The sequence below is a fragment of the Dermacentor variabilis genome, chromosome 9, assembly GCF_050947875.1.
Source record: "Dermacentor variabilis isolate Ectoservices chromosome 9, ASM5094787v1, whole genome shotgun sequence".
Lineage (NCBI taxonomy): Eukaryota > Metazoa > Arthropoda > Arachnida > Ixodida > Ixodidae > Dermacentor > Dermacentor variabilis.
In genome coordinates, this window is record NC_134576.1 from 92,847,867 (window position 1) to 92,869,729 (window position 21,863).

The following is a 21,863-nucleotide window of genomic DNA, read 5'->3' on the forward strand; positions in this document are numbered from 1 at the left end:
AAGGTTCCCCAGCTATCAGAATCCGAATATTCAGTGAATTCTAGCCCTCTTCATTGCTCCCCATTATTACAGGAAAGCATGTCACAGCGCTTTCTGATAAGGTAATGACAAATGGAAATGTTCTGGCAATAATAACTGCCAGAACAAATTCCGACAACAACGCTTCCGCACTGGCGTCCTTGATAAATATGCGATGAAAAGTTGGCTAACCAGGAGATAACTCTGACCTTCCAAAGAGCGAACCATGCGCCTTATTAGCATGTTGCCTAAGTAGCTGCCAAGCTAAACTTATGTGGGTAGTAGGAAATGTTCCTCTGTGCAGCTCCAGAAGCTTTCTCGGGCGAACACCATCCCATTCATCACAGCCGCGAGCTGACACACCACGGCGTTACAAGAACGACCTAATGGGCCCCTGCGTTGGCTACAGACTCAGGCACGCTGTTCAGCCGTGATAAACTTTCCTCTCTTTCGCTCTCACTTCTGCAAATCGCGCGCTACTCTTTCTCCCATAAACATGCGCTTGACGCCAACTGCCTGCGAGCGAGCGTATACCTGTCGGCGTTCCATTAATCAAAGACAAGGCGGCCGCTCGAGAAAAACAGCGGCCGTGGGCTCTGGCGAGTTCCGTTGGAGCTCCTAACAGGTGCTTCTGTCGTCTGGTCTTCATGTTTCAGCGCAACCAGCGCATCCTGCCCGAAAGAAATCGTCGAAAACGGGGGCTCCGAATGAGCTCACTACACGGAGCAAGCGAGTCCGTTGCTGACTTCTCGGAAGCAGCGATGGGGAAGTTTCACGTCCTTGCGACCGTAGGCCTTGCGGCAATTTTGATTTCGAGGGCAGACAGCGGAAGGTGCACAGATGACGAGTAAGTATTCGCACGGCGCAAATTTGACTTCTCGAGTGGGAAGAATTTTGAGGACGTCATGGGCGACAAGTGTATGTTCGAATGTCACGTAATCTTTACTCCCAATCTCTTCACTTCCTTAGCTGGGCTTTCTTTTTTTTACTTTTCTTAATGGGATTCTTTTTTCCATAGCCCAATAGAATTTACGTTCTTCAACGACGTGAACAGGTCTCTGATTTACCTCCTCTAGAAATATTTAACGCTAAACTTATGTCATTGATGATAAGTAGTTGAACAAGCCTGGAACAAAGAAAGGTCCGGAAAAGACTTTCTCAGCACCACGGTAAAGCGATTGCCAATTGTTAAGTCTTTGTAAAAATATGGATCCCTCTTTGTTACCGTACACTCATGCCCATAGGGTTTCTTAGAATATAACCTACATGGAAATATAACTTCAACTTCTATGCGCATTTTCAAAAGGGCCCTATGCCACCCTAAAATGCCAATATAAGCAGGGTTCGGACTGTCGGACCTAAGACATGTTATTAACAAAGCGAATAAATCTCGCATAGAATGAAGTCTTCATAAAAATTTCTGAATATCCCACCATATATTTTGCGTTATGGTTTTCTGTGATTACATGTACACTGTCTAAAAAGCGGGAGCATGGTTTTAGGTTTTATAAAATCGAGAATTTCACAATAGCTTTAAGATGACGAATTTTACCTTGAGCAAAAAAAATTTGCATTCGATCCTGCTATCCTTGCATAACGAGCAACAGTTTACTGCGAGACAACTTCAGGCAGGCAACAGGCTTCTGGAGTCTCACAATAGCTGTCGTTCGTCAACGTGTTGCAGCTGGCTTTCTGATACAAAATGTGGCAGACCGTAGCACGCCTGCAACAATGGGGGCGAAGAATCTATGAGCGCAATTTATGAGCGCACAAGGGCTGTCAGAATTTACGATTATCAGCTCATTATTGCAATATAAAGTCTCGAGTGATGATGCTGACAGAAGTGGCCGGCGGCGTACAAATTTACCATTCAGACAGTGGCCCCAAGGTACAAATAAAAAATGAATTCATGATTTTTGCATTATATTCTTCTGAAGCTTACGTCATCAGTGCCAAAGTATGTCCACCTTGCCTAGGGATTCCTACGTTAAAACACCGCGTTCACTGCACTCATGGGTTTTTTATAAAAGAAATATGTGCTGAAAAAAAGACACCCTGTGTCAATGTACCGTGACTTGGTTCGTCGATCAATTTCACACGAGTGGTGACCACGGGTGTTTCCAGAAATACAACCTTCCACACCTCAGCTAAACCCATCTCAATTCAGCTACAGCATCCACGCAATCCTGCGCGCAGGTCATGCCATATCAACAGGACAACACCACCTCCTCCGCACCACTACCACCTTGTGATGTCGCCACCGTGAAGCTCCCGGATTTCTGGTTTCCGGACCCTGCTCCTTGGGCCGTCGCCATCGAATTCCTTGTTCCGGCGAAATCGCGTCACCTCACAGAGAGCTCAGTTTGACTGCGTTATCGGCATCCTCAACCGTTCGAACGCATTCATCATTCGCGACATGCCTCTGTTTCATGCCAGACGATGATACCTCTCAACGCTGTTGTAATCGCACCGCTGGCGCGAGTTGTTGGGAACTCGGCGCTGACGCCCGTGGTTGCATCTGGGTCGCAAGCCCCAAGGGTAGCGTTGGCCTGGCGGCCTGGGGTACAACTGGAAGCATCCGAAGGTCCCGGCAAAGCATGAGTCGACTGGTAACAACAAAACAACTTGTTTATTCTAACATCGCAAAGAGTTGGCGGTCAGGTTGACCGAAGTAGAGAGACGGGAGAGCACTTTACTCAACAGAAGAAATCGGAGCCCCCCTTTGGCGTCCGGGGGCAGCTGCTTTTATACTCTCGCAGTTGAGGGCAAGAAGGAACCCCTCTATAGACGAGCACGTGACTGTGCCGCTCGGGCACAATGGGATAAGGTGACGCATACTGTCGTGTCGCCGCCGGTCGGGCACAATGGGGAGGAGAAGGTGGCTCACACTGTCGTGTTGCCGCCGGTCGGGCACAATGGGGAGGAGAAGGTGGCTCATACTGTCGTGTCGCCGCCGGTCGGGCACAATGGGGAGGAGAAGGTGGCTCACACTGTCGTGTCGCCGCCGGTCGGGCACAATGGGGAGGAGAAGGTGGCTCACACTGTCGTGTCGGCGCCTGTCAGACCCCCTCGCTTCACAGTTGTTGGGAGCTCCTCTCCCCGGCTGCCGCGCTTCGACAAGCGTGGGCACCAATATGCACATACACTCACACACGCACATGAAGACACGTGGCATCGGAACATGCCTGGACGCGCTTGGCGGGGAGGCGTAGCGGCGACGCCGAACGGGCCAAAATGTCTGCCGCTTTGTTGCAGCCGCGCCGGCTAAACCGCGCGTCGTAGGCGAAACGTAACAACGCCTTGAAGACAACGCTTCTTCGCCGCACGGCTTAATCTTACCAGCGCAGGACGCAACTCCCGCTAACCACGGAAAAAATGTATTTTCGACACCCCACACCGTGTACTCGGTGAATTCATCAACGCGAAATCATCAGCCGCATCCATTGACGTCCCTGATTAGGCAAGTCGGCTTCGAGAAATCATTCGAGCAGTGAACGCCATCGTTCGGTTTGCTTGTAGAACCTGTCGCACCCGTATACGGCACATGTTTTATTCCGCCAAGCAGCACAAAGATGTTCAAGGATTGATTTTTTGTTGCCATTGAAAAACGGCAGATACCCGTTGACACGAGTTGCCGAGAAAGCGATTCATTGAAGCACGACACATATATCCAGTGATCCAAGATGACAACAAAGAAGTTGTGAGAAGTGATCTTAATCGGCATGGAAAAGGTTCGTTGAAAACCAGCTCTCACGTACTCATTGACCCAAGTTAGTCCATCGATTGGTTTTGCGCACGGTTCCCTCAGCACAGTAGCCCGATGCTCCACCCATTGCACCATTGACTACGCAGAGACCCAAGCTGGGCAGGAACTTTGTTAGAACACTGAAACAAACCGGAAAGTGCGTGAAGTATCCTAAGTATGCTACTCGTATCAATACTGTAAACTTCTGTTGCTAATCTCGACCGCTATCTCGTTAACGCTCCGTTCAGCTTTAAGCCCCAGCACTGTTAAAAGGTGAGTATTCCCTACGGTACTAGATTGAGCAGTACTGGATCATTACCCTATGGTACTACTCGAGAAAGGTTTTCGAATAAAGGGACGTTCTAGGATATCACGAGCTTTTTCTCCTTTCGTACTGCCAAATTAGTTCGAAGTGCCCTTAACGTGCTGATGAGCTGCACAGCATGTTGTCATTTGCCTTGTACTCTTCCAATAAATCAACAGCATGCTTCCTCAATAAATTGGTCAAAAATTGCCGAATATTCCTTTTTAACGGGGCCTTTCTCTCAGCCGCCTACTCTCTACGGGTGTTGTATCACGTGCGTTGAGAATGTTTCCCCTTTTAGAACAAGGCAATGTCGCGATTAAACCACTATTCTGCTTCTGTCATCTCGTGTTTGCAGCACATTTCTCGAGTCGCCCACTCTCATCTGAACAGCTGGAAAGCCCTTCACTCAACTGAGTGTTTTTGAGCACACAGATTGTTTCTTTCACGGTATTCAGTATGCAGCTCTTACCGATTCCGTCACTTGATATTCTCCCCACAGCGACGCATTATTTCTTTGGAGGTACCCTGTTTCAGTTGTCTACATGTCTTGCTTATCCTGAAAACGCTATTTCCTCGGCCAGTTCAGGTCATACGTAGTATGACCTGAACTGGCCGAGGAAAGAGCGCTAGAAAATAGTTCAGGTCATACGTAGTATGGCCTGAACGCGACATACGTAGTAAAACTTAATATTGCGTGACTTGTTGTACACTGATTTATGGCTGTTTAAGGCTTGATTGATGCTACTTGCATTACTTTTGTAATATTATGCCCCCCTTAGGCTTCAACGAAACCCCTGCATTTATGACTTAGGGGTGACGTAGGCATGTATATATATATATATATTACAAAAAACAAGATTGATTGATTGATTGATTGATTGATTGATTGATTGATTGATTGATTGATTGATTGATTTAACAGCGCCAAAGCAACACAAGGACTAAGAGAGAGGTGGTAGAGGACGAACGCGGTATAATTTGGCCTGCCTGCTGTTTTTTACACACATACAAATCTGGCTAGCCGAGTTTTTTTTTTTTTTGCATTTCTACCCAGCCAGAGTACTCAAACGTTTGTGTACCTATATTTAGTTGCATAGTAAATTAAAAGCGGCCGCCGCAACCAGGACTCCGTTCAACAGCATAATGTCATAGCCGCTGAGCGACCAGACCGGCTACTGCATTACCTACCAGTAAATTTGTGGGATCGGTTATAGGTTTAACAATGCGACATGATTTATGAAAAACTAAATTAGCGTACTGTACGCTCTGTAGGCACATTAGATATGTAGAAACTGAATGAAAGAACAATCAATCATGGCGAACGGAAGAAAGCTTGAGATTTGCTAAAATTGAAAGATTCACGAAGAATTCCAAAGTTTGTATGCCTCCTATCAATCAGTTCGGCCTCAGCGTTGACGCTAGTTGTCGCAAGCGAAAACAATAGCCGTGCAATCCAGCCCTGAAACTGCCTTGCGGTATGTTTAATGTGAACGTCATCGGAGATAATACAATCCACCTGAAAGCTGTGACGAACCAAACGAATTCAATATCATCGCGAATGCTCAGCGCAAATAAAGAAAATGGTAATAAATACTAGCCACATGTCGTAAAACGCTGAAGGAGATCACATTCAAGGAGGTTACATTGCCTGGTATTCTATTTATTCTGGGTATATATATATATAGAAAGAAACCGATGTCGCATAAAGCTTCATTTCGTCTTTCAGATTAACATTCTTGAAAAGGCGGATGCATTTCCCGAAAAAAACAAGCGAAATTCGATTTGGTAATTACCTGAGTTTACCTCATTAAATATTTTGCTCATTACCTTATAGCACATCGCAATTGCTGTGCTGAAATGAAACAATGACGTAGTCGTGTCTACGTATGGCCTAAAATCCTGATACTGGAATCCTGAAATCCGGAAACTAGCAACAGTTTCCAGATATCCACGCCCAATTTGTGGAGTGAAATGCATCCGCTTTCCGCTTAATTTCCTCTCTCAGTCCTCGTGAGCTTTTTAAAAAGAGAAATGAAGAGAGTGTGAACCTTGGAAGTTTCGAACACTTACTGCCATCTCGAATCGGAGCATTCGATTCAGACATTTGGTATTTAAGTCCTCCGAATATTTGAGCACGGCAGCACATAAAAGATTTCTCCGTGTGCATATAACACGCGCTTCCCTTTGCGTCAATGTGACATATCTGTGGCTGCGCTGATGCAAAGAAGAGAATATCTGTTTATGTATGTAGTCATGCATTCATGTGTTTGTCTGGTTATCTACCTGTGGAGGCAAGGAATAATTGGGGTGCTGGAATACTGAAGTTCTCGAATAGAATCAAACAAGAATGTTGGAGAAAAATTATCCAGTGGAATGTCCAATATGTCCCATTTTTAAGCAAAATAAAATATAATAAATTTAAATCCGTTTCGCAGAAAGATCGAATGCCGTTAACACGTGAATGTCACGTCAACTGCCAAGCTCGTAGTTAAAAACAAAGGAACGGAGATTGTACCTGGTGCACGATTACAATGACAGTAATGAAACAAATGAACAGCGCTTCATGAAATGCACGTTGCAGATAGTACTGCAGTTTGCCTTTTCTTGGCCAATCCTCCAGAATTGGCATGTCTCACCCTGACGCAAGAAGTGCAGAATTCCTAATTTGACGCTTAATACGTGTTGTACTGTTCTGTGCGTCCATCTCTCCTCACCGAATCGTACGCATCGCGGTTAGGTGCAAAGCATTTAATTAACCGCTTTACTTAAGTTTTGCTTCGCATAGATTTCGACAGTGCGTGCGCGCGGCATGAATTTTCTCCTTTTTTTTTCTAGTTGGTCTGCTTTGTTATGCTGTGGTTCAAATGGCATACAGCCACATTTATTATGTGCATTGTTATCACAAAATATGTTTAGCCCCGTGTTTCTATTTCTTTCACTTCGACGGAATAACTAGAACTATTAACTAGCCCATTAATTAGCCTATTAACCAGCGAATGCCATTCTCCTTTAGTTCTACAGATTCAGGACCACTGTTTTTGACGCCCTTAATCGAGCAGAACAGGTACGACGAAGCAAGGACCAAAAGCAGAGTGGGCTTGTTCGCAAAAGAGGCAAATGCCACAGCTCATTCTGGTTTCATCACTGTGAACAAGACAGCTGGAAGCAACCTGTTCTTTCTTTACGTACAGGCGCAGGTAAAAGTTTATATCAATTTATAGATGGCCCCAAGCTTTATTTGGCCGCATACCTTGCCTGTAGGCATCGCACAGCAAGAGTTACGAGATAAAATTTACGTTGCTACTTGAGCACTGCGTTGTTAAAGGCAAACGTAATCTCATCAAAGCCAGAGATGCCTTTCATGATAGCAACGTAGTGGGCATTGTCTTTCTTTGCGCGCGATAATATGTTCGTGCTCGCGTATGTATTACGGACCTTCACATTACATCAACTTGTCCAACCAGGCTTTACACTGGCAGCTGAACAAATTCAACATCAAAATGTAGTTTTGCATGCGATCGAAATTCGGACGCTGCGGCAGAAAATCACTGTACACGATACGGCTTGGTGTCGCATTCACCCGGGCCTATGCGCACCTGAACAATCGCAATAACAGACCTTATTGTCACTGCTGCCATGTACCAGAGACGCTAACTTATTAATATTACGCAAGCCCAACGTGTAGACTGCAACGACAGTCTTCCTCCTCTTCTTTGGCGCCAAATCGGCGCTGGGTCATTTGAAGAGGACAATGCTCTTTGTCCCTGGCTCTGACTGCGATGCACTACATAACAGTAAGGGACACGATACAGGACTATAGCCTCAAGAATTTGAACACGCTTAAGTGGTGACCACTAGCACCTTCGCCCCAATATTAAACCAATTACACTTTATGTCACCTAGCATTATTAGGTGTTGCGCAGTTCTATTATACTCACAAAACTGGCTGCAGCATTTCACTGAGTGCTGCAAAGGAGGCTTTTCGCTAATTTGTATTACTGCCAACGCATATCTGATCCCTTCCGAGATCTATTACTGCCTCGCGCATACCTTACATTCTTTCTGTTTGTAAATATGGTATAAGACAGTGGCTGCCTCAGTTGCGGCTGGCAATAGGGTCATTTGAAACGAACTTTTTTTTTCTTTGATAGCATCATAAACTGAGAGGAAAAGTACTTCTCATTCTTATAAACTTGGGAAGATGGTAGCAAATATTTTTCTTGGGCTTGACCCCAAACTGAGACAAAAAAGTGGCTAAAGCTGTCAATTAAAATTAAACGACGTAGCTCCTTTGGAGCAGTGTAACAAAGGCGGACCTGCCATTTAAGTATCTAGACGAACGTGAAGAATTTCGGTATATTTCCTGCGCCGGCGAGGAATAAACAGTTATTTACCAGTAGGGTCTAGAGGGCTTTCAGTTTGCACTAACGTACAAACAACACATGACCACAGCGGAAATTCTTAGTTTACGTTTAGAATTTAACGCGACGAATTCAGCACACGTAACAAGAAACAACAGATACTTTTTTTTTTCAGCACAAAAAGTCAGCTTAGTCAAGGAGATGCCTGCTAATTTTCTAGTGTTCAGGATTCGTAAAACGAGACCCCAATTCTGCGAAATACGCTTGATCAGGACATTAATGTCGCACTGAAAATGGCGTGACTTATGCAAGCTAATTACTGTGTTCCCGTCCCTTCATCAGCCTGAAAACTGTATTGCATTGATTTGACCGAAAGCCTGGTGAAACAGATGCGGTGCGTTCAGATTCAGGAGAACTTCAGCCCAGGCGCAGTCAAACGTATGCCCACCTAAAATCAAAGTCAGGAAGCTTACAAGATAACGACGAGCTACATTTGCTGTCTCGTTTTTCAGCTGTGGCATTCCAGATCTCATCATTATCTTTACTGCAATAACTTTGGTAACTTAATTTATTTCTCCGCTTGCGAATTCCACCAATCAAACATACTTAGTAAAATTCTACAATCCGCAGCAGTGTGACGCACTATAACGATATTTATGAAGAATATAGAAACACAATCTTTGCGCGATTATGTGAATCTATGTTTCTCTCAGTGCGATCAACCGCGGTTTATACCCTCGGTGACTAAAGGCCACTGTTGTATCTTTGAGGCACAGAGCCCACGCACCACAGAGACAATTTCAGCCACCAACTTGCAATTTCTGAATAATGAAGTCGGGTCTAGCAAGCCGCTTTCGAATCAACTTTCTTAAATTCGAAGTCTCTAATATGTCGCAAAATTGTGACGGTTGCTGTTTTTGGCACTTTAATTGTAGGGGGGTGTCTATCGATATAGCTTACGGCTGGTGCCCTTTTTTTTTCGTGCTTTATGCAAATGAAATAACTTTCCTGCGTTCTTCTTATGTAAAAATAGCAGGTTACCAGAAATAAAGCTTTAGTTAAAAGATAGCGCTAGTGTATATCGTTTCCCCCCTCTGTATTTTCCATTGTTTCGGTGCCAAGAAGTTTTATCTTCGAATACCAACTAGCCTGATCTCCGACAATGTTACGCTAAACGGTACTGTCACGTCGCTAAAATAACTTGCTGGCTACTAGATTAAAAAATGGTTAAAAACTTACGTTATTCTGTATCCCTGCAGAGGTAAACAGATTACATTCTTTAATGAGATGCTAGAGGTTTATCTGGCCGCAAGACGAGCCCGCTACTCCTGATGATAAGGTTGTCTTATCTAATGACGCATTCATACATAATGCAATCAATCATAATGCAAAAGATACCCGAGGACACTCGGTCAGAAAACTTACAAGAAAGGAATACGAAAATTCCAGTATCGCCCTTACGTCCTTATATATAAGGATGCTGTACTATATCAAGCGCAAGGGGCAACTGTATTGCGTTACCGATTCTAAAACCTGTCCCTTTCAGCAATCCGTGCCATTGTTGAGCAGCAGAGATCAGATGTCTTCATTAACTAGCAAATATCTTAAGTTCAAATGGAAAGTGATTGTATTCAATCACGTCCCCTTTATCGTAACTACTCACAGAGTACCCTCTTTAACGCCTTTCTTTTGCTGGCCCTGAGTAGCAGGCTAGATGACCCTACCGATACTCCCTGTATGCGCCTGTAAATGTCACTTATTAGTTTCTTTCGCTGTGGCAGCCGTGCAAATGCCTCACATCGCCTAACAATCACTATAAGCTATAAACAGAAAGTAAACAGGTTTACTATAAACAGAAAACGTAAATTCAACGTAATAATTTCCCTGTACAAATTTGCGCTGCACTTTGATGTCTTACAAAGAGCAAAAATATTCCAGGAAAACCCATTGGATGCACCACTGATGCTTTGGACACAAGGCGGTCCAGGTCTGTCCTCCTTATTCGGCGAATTTCTCGAGATCGGACCCCTCGCCATCGGCGCCGACGGAAGGCTACACAAGCGGCTCGAAACATTGCAAAAAGACGTGAGCGTCATCTACCTCGACGTTCCCGTCGGGGCTGGCTACAGCTTCACGAAAGACCGCTCGGTTTACTCGCGAAACCTCGGGGACATCGGCGCAGTGGTAATAGAATTCCTGAGACAGTTCTTGGTGCTCTTCCCGGAATACGAGGAGCGAGATTTTTACGTCGCCGGAGAATCGTATGGAGGTGGGCATTGCCGTCAAGTACCGCGCTTATTATCTGCACGTTCTTGAATGTGTATTCACAGTGCACTGGTTGAGAATCGCATTGCTTCATTCTGTAGAAGTGAGTTTCCTTTTTAACGGTAAATCTTCTTCGCGAGTTCCCCCCGATTAGTCTGACCGCTGCTGCTGCTCGGCGTCGCTGCCTAGTCGAATAGCTCAACACAGGTCGCACATGTAATAGAGAGCTTAAAAGTAGGGGCACGAGCAGCTTGCGCATATACTCAAGAACCCAAATTGCGCTTTGGCAGCACGAAGGTCAATTCGATCGCTGCTGCGGCCGCGCTTACTCACTCCAGCGTTCTGACAGCGAGTTTCGGCGGTCATTGAACGAAATGTGTTCATGTTTACATGTGCGCGCGCGACACCGTGCTTGTTAATTTAGTTCGTAAGCGAATGTGTTCAAGTTTATACGGCCCATAAAACTAATATGCTTACTTCGTATAGCTGTATTCTAATTTGCTATCGCAATCGATGCTTCGCCCTTCGGGCGAAAATTCGAGTGTTTTTCTTTTCTTTCCTCACCCTATTTGATAAACATTCTGAAATAAGCACACGAATTGTCGTAATGAAGTTCAACAGTAGCTACTGATGGGATTTTACGCATATACCCTAGACGTATATCCTATCGCAAAATGCACGGTGCGGCACATTGGTTTATATGAGATCAGCTGTGGCTATCTAACCTGCCGCGTAATCATAGTGAGTTGGTGTTTTCCCGTTTGAGTTTGATTACAATGCAGCCACCGCGACGTGAAATGCAACCGAGGGTATTGAGCTCAGCGTGTAACCTCATGGTCGTTCATAATTTAGGACGCAGGTCTGGAGCGCTGTATGCAAGCAAGGCAAAGGCACATTCGTTTACGAATACAGCACCTTTGTGACAGTCGGCTGCTTGATGCATACATGGAAAATGCACAAGCACGTAAAAGGAAATAACTTTGAACACCTATTCCTATACTTGACAGGAGCAGCTGTGGTAATGCAATATGCATTAGAATTTTAGCAATAAGTGAATACACGGAGAAACAGGACAGGAGGAAGAACTTAACAGAAACAACGCTTTGTGCGCAATGAGCGCCCCTCCTGTAACTTCGCCGTGACAGATTTTATTCCAAATATGTATTGCAAAAATGTACTAGAATGTGCCGGAGGCCCGTACTGCAGATTAAGAGAGAGATAAGTGAGATAAAGGCGGCGAGGCAAGCATCGGTGACAGTTCCGTATTAACGTTCGAGACGATGTTGGAATACTATTGAACTTAGACACTATTCGTATGCCCCTTTTCTGAAACATGCATTCATAGCTGCAGCTCCTCTAGACTGTTCACTGTACCATTCCACATGTGGCCCTGCGTAATCTGTGTTCTGATTAGATAAAAACCATTGTGACGGTATGCGTTACGGCATAATCTTTGCTCGAAAATACAGTCAAGTGTCTTTAAATACTTGTTCTTACTGGTATGGTAACTTGTGTGTGTCAATTTGTTGAAATTAATTGAATAACTGAATTACCTTTATTAATAGCGTCGCGCATGATGCGGTGGCCAAATGGCCCAGCGTTCGAAGCGTAAGTTAAACCCAGCGCATTGCCCTGTCCTTACATTTCACGCTGACATGGAAACATCACCGTTTTACGTCGACATGCAGGCATCAGTACCGATGGCGCTAACGGAATTGCACAATGATCCTTCTCTCCTGATAAACTGAGGCAAATGTTCTATCAAAACGCTTCTGCATAAAACCAACAAAGCAGATGTAAATTTGGTCGACTTACTTTGCGAGAATGCTGATATCCGACGTACTAAAACCTACTGCAACAAAATTCCTTAGAATTCTTCAGGAAGGAAGCTTGAATTCACCAATGTTCGTTTAGGCCAGTGAGTCGAATCCGCGTTACTTGACAGGGGTCGCCTGCGGCAAACAGAGGCCGAAGAGCAGCAGCGGCTGCTCGAAGGCAGATCTATGTCGCAGTTAATGAATAGAGCATGGAAAATTAATCAAGATGTTTCTGTATAAGATTGCAAGGTAGGAGAACAGTCTTGTAATGAAAGGTTCAGAACTAATCGTTCAATAATTCTTTTACAGCAAGGTATGGCGTTGGAATCGCTTACCAACTGCTCACTGCAGAAGGCAAACACGTGCCTCTCAAATTTCGAGGAGCAGTTGCCGGAGACGGTTTCCTGGGACCTATCGTGAACATAGCGGACTCCAGCGAGTTTCTTTATCATGCTTCAATGGTCACTCAGAAAGGTCGCGATGTTTTCGAGAAGCAGTTTTCCATCATGAGGAGCCTCTTGGCAGACGGCAAGGTGCCGGAAGCCTTGCTACTTTTACGACATACAATATTCACTGATGACACCAACCCTACCTTGTTTCAAAACCTCACCCTGTACAACAACCAAGCGAGCGCTCTGTACTCCGAGATGCCGGCAAACATGCGTAAATACTATCAGTACGTCAACACGACAGGATTCAGAGAAGCGATTCACGTCGGGTTCAACGTCGAGTTTCAACGGAACAACAAAGTTCTCTTGGCCAGCCTAGCCCCTGACTACGTCACAGACATTAGCGCAGAAGTAGAGCTGCTCCTGAATACGAGTAAGGTGCTGTACTACGCGGGCCAAGTGGACACGCTGTTTCCTTCAAGCAATCTGCGAGCCTACATCCGTAGCTTGAACTGGACTGGTGCTTCAGAATACCGAAGTGCACCTCGAGATGTCTGGAAGACACACGGAGGTTCCGATGGAATAAGTGGCTACATAGTTCGGGTGCGCAATTTCACCGAGGCAGTGATACTTGGAGCGGGTCACTACGCTGCTGTAGACAAACCAGATGAAGCTAATTATCTGATAAAGAATTTTATTAGTTCAAGTCCGACGTTAGCACAACGCGCACGCAACGCTAGCAGTGTCATGCGGCCATTTTTTCAGCATAAGACAATGTGAGTTGGTTCCAGCTCTCCGAAAACTGCAAAGCACGCCAAGTCGAATTGCAAACCTAAAAGGGTTTCTTTAAATAGATACGTGACTTTCAGGCGAATAATTATTGCTGCAGAAAAACGACATTGCAGGCCTCCTTAGTTTTTGGTAAGCAAGAAAATTAAAAGGCCCAAAAACGATTCTGGTTTAATAAAGCAGCCGCTGCTATCGTCATCGTCTTCTTTTTTCGTCTTCATTTTCGCCAGAAATGCACTGGGTATGTGTCGCTTTTCAGCGAACGTCTTTCACGTCAGCGCGTTAGTGAGCTGTGCCATAAATGCACTTGCGATGTGCAACTCTCCAATATACATCTCGCCAACTTGGGTGCCTGTATATGTGTCACTGAGTCTGCGGCAAGCGAGGGAACAATTCCCAGCGTTCACACGCACCAGCGCATTACGCTTCGCTTCTCGGAGAGCACGTGCGTAATTTTCGTCTGCGCCACTAGACGGCGCAGCGTGCCCAGAAAGAAGCACGTCAGAGGAGCTCGGCTGCCAGATGACGCGTTGCTATAGGCGTTCGTGCGCACTGGCACGCCGTGCATGTCGGAAGCCACGTGCACGCTTCGCGGCGGCACCGCTAGATGGCGCTGGGTGTTTTTAGGGAAGCGCGAAAGACAGGTCCGGCGACAGAACACGTCTCATACCTAACTCGTTTCAACGGTGGCAATACGTCGTGTCGCTATATTGATTCAATGCTAAACACATTGCCGTAGACCGTGATCTTGAGATGTGTTCTGCCGAATTTTTTTATTCATCGAAGAAGAGGAAAAGTTTTCACCATAATCTCAGCCAAGGAGTCCCGGAAAGCAGTGTGCCGGGTCCGTTTCTTTTTAAATGTGTGAAGGTCCACTTACTACGAAGGCCACTATCTGGACTACATTACTTTTTATACGCAGGTGACCTCTCTAGTTCGGCTCCCACTTCACGCATCAGCCTTGTTCAGTCAACGTTACAGGACGACAATAGCACTGTGGATTAATTTCTCAGGAAGAAGGAATGAGACCATTCCTTTCCCACATTAAAACATCTGCGCTACCATTCATCAGACGACACCTGAAATACTTTAAGCTTCGCCGCGAAGGACAGCCTTCGGTCATAGCAAAACAACACAGATTGTTTGGTGTTATACTCGACCGACAACTCTTTTGAAATCGTCACAATAAAGCACATGAAAAAGTGTATTCAATATTAAATAGCAAGTACGAGACGGGGATGTTCACCTTCAGCAATGCTAGAGGTACCATAACAAGCTTATAAAACAAAAATAGCACATTCCTCGCCAGTTATACGCGGCCTCTCCGGCGCATCTTAGGTACGGCTTCAGCGGTTAATACCCAGGAGCATTCAAGTATGTTTGGATGTTCTTCGGGTAACTTTCATACAGTTTTTAGTAATTTGCAGAAGCACGCCTCCCTCCATCCATTATTATGAGGATGGTAGAAACACGCAGACATCTTTTTCGCATTTCGGCGCACACTGACAGACATTCACTAGCTATAGCACTTGATGACAGAGACAGGACTCCCAATAATATCGTTATTCTGACATGCGAAAATATATTGCCAAATCACTAATTTTACGGCGCAGATGTTTCATATCCTATACGGCGACCATGGACCCAAATTTTTGCTTTTTGGTGAAAGAATAATTCGCACAAGAGACATGTTCATGTTTGAAGCACAACTGGCATGCCGCCGGATGTATTTCAGATTCCCAGGCTACACTCAAATGGATACAAATGGTTCTTATCAAGGTAATTGGCCTACTTCCGCACATGTCCTTCTAGAATGAAACCATAAGCAGGTGTATAAGCTATTTCACGCGACATCGACTGCAGCCTAACTTCTTGTCTTATCAGTGCTAAGGTACAAAACAAATACAGTAAAAGAATGAAGAAAGGCATTATCAGGTGGCGCTATCATCTCTTGATTATGTCATCGGTTCATAGTACTCGGGTTTCGTTTCTGAAACTCTAAAGGTGCTTACAGAAGCCGTGAAAGAACTTCACATAACAGAGTTTCTAACAATGTTGCCTCTGAAGAGGACCCACAACAAGGACATCAGGGCAAGGTAAAAACCTGACTTACTGTGTGAGAAGGTGCCTTGGAGCAATATTTCCGCAAGAACTTCAGCCCGTTATTGCAGACAAACATGCCTTTATCAAAAATGAAAATTTTCGGTAATACTTACTATTAACCCTTGCTTCGAAAATCATATCTCACGCATATTAAAGAATAGTACACCTTTCTAAACAGTAGTTTATCGCCTAATGCTTGCTACAGCATTTACAAACTACCTTCTGCACAAGATTTATCCCACTGCTAGACCACAAACCTTTTCTAGTCAACCAGATGAATGGATGCATCATGTGTTACTAGAATGCCCACGTCATGGTATTTAAATGCGCCATTTAATGCGCACTGTCTTGGCAATAGACCATAGGCCCGTAAGCTTTAAAAGGTAATAGGCCCATGGCTTCAAATAGGCGTTAAAAAAATCACAGGCGTACAAGGACGAGTGCTAGCAGACCTCCAGATATTTCTGGAAGGGGGCAATATTGTGACGTGTTCTTATTGCAGTTTTTATTACTTTATGTGCCAAACTTATTGTGAATTTCAGTGACCTCGCTTCATGTTTTACTCTATTTAGTGTAACCATAAGAGCTGACTTTCTTTCCAGTGTGACTTTTGTGACCTCTGTTGCAAACTGTCTTTCTGCATGAATGTGAGCTGAGTTTAAGCTCTGGTGGCCTGTGGTGGTCTGCGGCCTGTTTTACGAATTGTAGTTTCTATATTTACGTGACATAATTACGTTGCAGTGTGGTCTATTTTGTTTCTGTTGTTAATTATTTTTAGAGAACAAAATAACCCGATTCTCTGGCTCACTTTTACTGTTCTTGTGGTCTTTATATTGTTCAGCATCGGCTTCCGATTTCATTTTTTATATATCTACGTGAAAAGGACCAGTCCGCCCGGTCTAAAGGTGCCAACATCTCCCAAATTCCATGCATTAAAAACAGTTTCTAGCACTCCTCACTTATTGCAGGTTCTCTGATGTGTCATCAAAAGAAGCGTGATAACTGCGATGGAAAAGCAATTCTATCTGCTCCAAAACAAAGGTAATTTATTAAAGGGTTTTTTCTTCTTTATTATGTGTTCTATCTCATCCTTATTATGTCTCAACACTTAGAAATTGTACATCAGACCGCCCTTATTCATAAGTCACATTTTCAAAAGACACTGAGAATTCCTGCCTTTAACGAGACAAAGTATTTGTTGGGAATAAAAACAAGATGTCCTGACGCGTAAGGCACTGTCATCTTAAAGATAGCGTGATGGAGGAGAACAAGAGTGAAGAAAAGCGGAGGGTCAATGCAGTTCAAATATTACGAATTCATAATCATTATTAGTTACTTATAGGTAGTACGGACCACTAAGTTAACGGGAAGGAAGGAGTTCTAATATAGTCCCATTACGGACATTGGCCAATCCCCCCTCGCAGGCACGTCCCATATGCTAAAGTCGACAGCAACAACCACAAAAACAATTGCGACGGCAATGCGTGAAAGGCGATTATGCAATGTATGTACTGCATCTAATAAGGTTCAATCGCTAGTTTCTTACAAGAAACATCCAACATCTCTCGAATTCTGCCAAGCATGTCCCAATTCTCTCAACGGTCCTATACTAGGCCTTGCTGGGCGAAGCCTCACAGACAACTTCAAAGTCTACATGTATGGTTTAAGGTCATACCACACATACAAGAGCATAATGAGGTCACAGCGCTGCAAGAAAGGATAGAAAGGGTACCCTTTTAAACGAATCAAGCAAACTGTGCAAATCACAAGGGAAGAAAGATTAGACTCACATAGCTCTATGAACGAACTACAATGTGAGACATGCGTGTGTCTTATAAATGCCTTTAGAAAATATTTAATTAAACAACTGATGAACACTTATGGCGCATTAAAATATTAAACACTTTAGGATATAAATTCCTGCCTGAATGCACTCACAATTCGTCCGAAATTTCTTTTCTCTTCTGCGTGACCTGTAGGTGTGACACGCTATACGGGAGGCAATACAGCGAGAATGATAAGGACACCTGACGGAGTCAGTTTTTCATCAGCAACAACGATACGGCAGTCCCAACTATATGCGCGTGCAGTACTGCTGGCTGTGGAGCAGCTGACAGACAACGTCAATGAAACAAACTGCTCGCAACGGTGTATTGAACGGCATTAATTGATGTTTTACACATTGGGGAAAAAATTCTTAAAGGTACACAGCGAAGAAGTCTTGCTTCTCCGCAGCCAATGGTCCGAATTTTATTAGGTTTATGGCATTTAAGAGAAGGTATGATCTAGAGACTGTAGCCAGCAGATTTTTTTTTCATTTGCGCCGTAGATTTATTAAAAACAATTCGAGAACTCTGCAAAATTTTATAAACTTAACCATTAAATTTACAACTCTTACTCAGCAATAAAGAAACGATATCACACTTCTGTGAACTGCTTAGAAATTTCGTTTAAAGCGGACAAAACTTATTTGTTTTATATCACTCCGAAAGATGCCGCTTATTTTGGAGTAGGACTCTTGAAAAACCGTCGTAAGCTACGTAACGATGTCACGTCAGCTGCAAATTCATACACCAAATTTGTCCGTTTTACGTATTTGACGAATACAGTTTACAGAACTGCGATATTTGTTTGTGACGCAGATTTAAAGGTTTGCAAACTTCGTACTCCGATTCGCTATAACTTACCAATTTTCAGAAAGGCTTGTGAATTACACATTGTCAATCAAAATTCGGCTTCCTAGAGCTACTAGAATTTTTCTCTATTTCTCAAATGTATGAGATTATATTATAATCGGTCAAGCGGCTATTTCATCAAAGCATGTGAAGTTTTACGTTTTAAACATTTGAATATGAAATTCGAAGTTTACCCCCAGCTTAACCTTCGTGTTATGGGCCTCCCGTTCGGCCAGTGGTCACTTACCAAAATGTGCAACAAGTTCAATACACGGATATCCTGGAACACTCCCCAAAAATGAGTTCGAGCTCGCGCCATCAGCAGTGTTGCACGGTGGTAAATCTACCCTTTCCCTAATTTGTACTCATCATCACTCCCCCTTACCCTCTTTCACTTCTCTTCCTCCTGTGCAGATACGGAGGCCACTTCAACCTGACCACTTTCCCTGAAATAAAATCTCTCTCTATTGACTGTCGAATATTGTTTTTTGAACAAGTTCACCTGTACATCAGCACTTGTTTCTCTCTTATTTCGCCTTGGCGCACACTTCTTACTATCATATATTCATGCTTTTTCATGGCACCTAATTGAAGTTATTTATACCCCATTGACCTTATCAATGAAAAATTGAGTGAATTCCTGGACATTTATCTCCAGAACTATGACCTTCGAGATATTCAAGAAAACTACAATATATTTACTACGAAAGTAAACCAACTCATTGACATTTATTGACATTTTATGTACCTGCTAGAAAAGTGGTACCGCACATTAATGCACTGTGATTTACTAATATGCTTAAACGTTTTTGTAATAAAAAGCAGAGGCTGTTTCGTTCGGCAAAGCTCCGGAACGCTGCTGAACGCTGGGAAGTGTACTTTAAAGCCGCAGAAGATTACCTAAATATTGTTCGCGCAACTAAGAAATATTTCTATGACTCTACTTTACCTAACTTACTGTGTAATAACCCGAAGAAATTCTGGAGCATTGTTAACGGCGATGAAAGTTAGCTGACATCTTTAAATGATGATTCAGAAGAACTCATATCATTAGCTGATTGCCCTCTCATATTTATTAGAGCGTTCACTAGTTATGTTTCCTCTCATGATCCAGACGAGCTTCGCACTTTTTCTCATAGAACTCTTCCCCCTGTGTCTCCTGTTACGATAGAATATGCTAGTATAGTAAAGGTAATCATCTCTCTGAAATTGTCTTCCTCTTGTGGCGTAGATAACATCAACTCAAAATTTCTAAAACAAACAAAGATGTGCTCAGCTCTCTTCCTTACTGAGATTTTTCAACAATCACTTGATCATGGTTCCTTACCATCGGAGTTTAAGATTGAAAAGGTGGTTCTTATTCATAAACCTGGTAGCACGCACGGTCCTCTTAACTACCACCCAATTTCATTAACGAGCATTCCTTGTAAAATTACGGAGCATAGACTATATTCTAACTTCTTTAACTTATTAAAGTCAAATAACTTCTTCACGGGTGCTCAACACGGTTTCTGGCGATCTTACTCATGTGACACACAACTACTACTTTTCACACATCGCTTGCACACCATACCGGACAGAAGTTCCCAAGCTGACTGCATATATTTAGACTTCGGCAAAGCGTTCGATAAGGAATGCCACGCACTTCTTAGGGTCACACTTTCAGCATTGAACTTAGGTCATAATTTACTCGCATGGCTAGAGTACCTTCTTGCCAATCGACTTCAGTATGCCACGGTTAACGACCACGATTCCTCACCATCATATGTTCCATCTGGCGTGCCTCAGGGCTCAGTTTTAGGCCCATTGCTTTTCTTAATTTATATTAATGATCTAACAAGTTGTGTTTCCTCTAACATTCACCTTTACGCCGTTGATGGTGTTATATATCGCGAAATGAGCAGTGAGCACGATGAACACATATTACAATCCGACTTAGATTCCATAATCGGCTAGTGCGATAAGTGGCTTATGGAATTACACATTAATAAATGAAAATTAATGCGTGTTTCTCGCACAAACGAAGGTCGCCCAAATTATAAACATAAACGTAGTACGCTTGAACAAACTTCATGCTATTATCTCGGAATCAGTACAACTTCTGATGTAACCGTAATAATTAATAACGCAAATCGAATGCTAGGATACTAACGTCTAAATTTCAGCAAACTTCCAACAGAACTAAAATTGCTTCATTATAAAACCCTTGTGCGCCCGAAATTAGAATACGCCGCTGCTGTTTGGGATCCTGACCGTGATAACCTGATTAATTCACTTTAATTGATTCAGAATAACGCCACACGTTTGATACTAGCCAATTATTTTCCTACGTCCAGCATAACAGCAATGAAAGTCAGTTTAGCGTTGTCTCAGTTATCGCTACGAAGAAAAACTTTTCGCTCACGTTTATTTGAAACAGTCTATCATCATCTACACGCTGACCTCTTCCCTTCACCTACATAACTTTCATCGCGGGTTGACCACGTTAGTATAGTAGGGTGTACATCTTCTCGCACAAACACATTTCTACAGCCTTTCATACCAAACACCTCACGTGACTGGAAGCACCTTCCTGCCAATCTTGTTTCCATCACGGATCATGCTTTGTTCAGAAAATTCTTATTTACATTTTTTCATTGTAAATAACTGTGCCAATTTGCAAGAAATTTTGTTTGTGTCACGCTGTTTGTTTTCTTTTTGTTTTGCTGTAATTTCTTGCATTCTGCCTAATTTGTTTTTGTATTACCGTTTCTTTTGTATAACGTTGTACGACTTATCCGTCCCTTTGTAACCGCTCCACTCTACAATGCATTTGCGTTTAAAAGCGTTTGGAAAAAAATAAATCAATCAATAGGTTACTCCTGACGTGATCCATCCAAACATTCTGTATCATTCCCTCGAGTCTCGTTCAGTCCCTTTTAGTCTATGCGAATAGACCAGGAAGCACAGCAGTAACAAAACAAAAGGTTGTTTACTTGCATCGATGCAGTGATGGTGACCCGCATCCCGCATTCGACCCTAACGGCATACGTCTCTCACGCACTATTTTTTACATACTCCTCGCTCAATTTATTGCAGATCGAAGCCTCGCTTGCCTCACGATGAAAGTGCCCGCGGCACTTCAGCTTAGCACGATCGTATACTTCGCCGGGCGTTCGGAAACACCGAGAAGCTAAATATGAAAATAAATAAATCCACTTTCCGCAGGCGGTATGCTATGAGTGCAACGAACCAAACGCATAGAAGTTTGAAGAACACAACACCGACGTCGGAGTTGCCCTTGTGCCGTATTCGCCACATAAAAGCGCCCCCATGAAATAAAAAGCTCCCTACACGTGCAGTGCTCGAGGCCTTCCAGCAGCTGCCACGTCAGGAAAACCAAGTCATTTGAACG

The 21,863-nt window shown here is 43.7% G+C and overlaps 1 protein-coding gene across 1 annotated transcript; it reads left to right on the plus strand.

Moving 5' to 3' along the window:
- Window positions 1-599: 599 nt before the first annotated feature.
- Window positions 600-18,919, plus strand: LOC142558453 (putative serine carboxypeptidase CPVL). The gene is made up of 5 exons (XM_075670586.1): window positions 600-865; window positions 7,084-7,267; window positions 10,370-10,700; window positions 12,823-13,505; window positions 18,884-18,919. The coding sequence occupies exons 1-5, from the start codon at window positions 666-668 to the stop codon at window positions 18,917-18,919; spliced, it is 1,434 nt and encodes a 477-aa protein (XP_075526701.1). The 5' UTR covers window positions 600-665.
- Window positions 18,920-21,863: the final 2,944 nt, after the last annotated feature.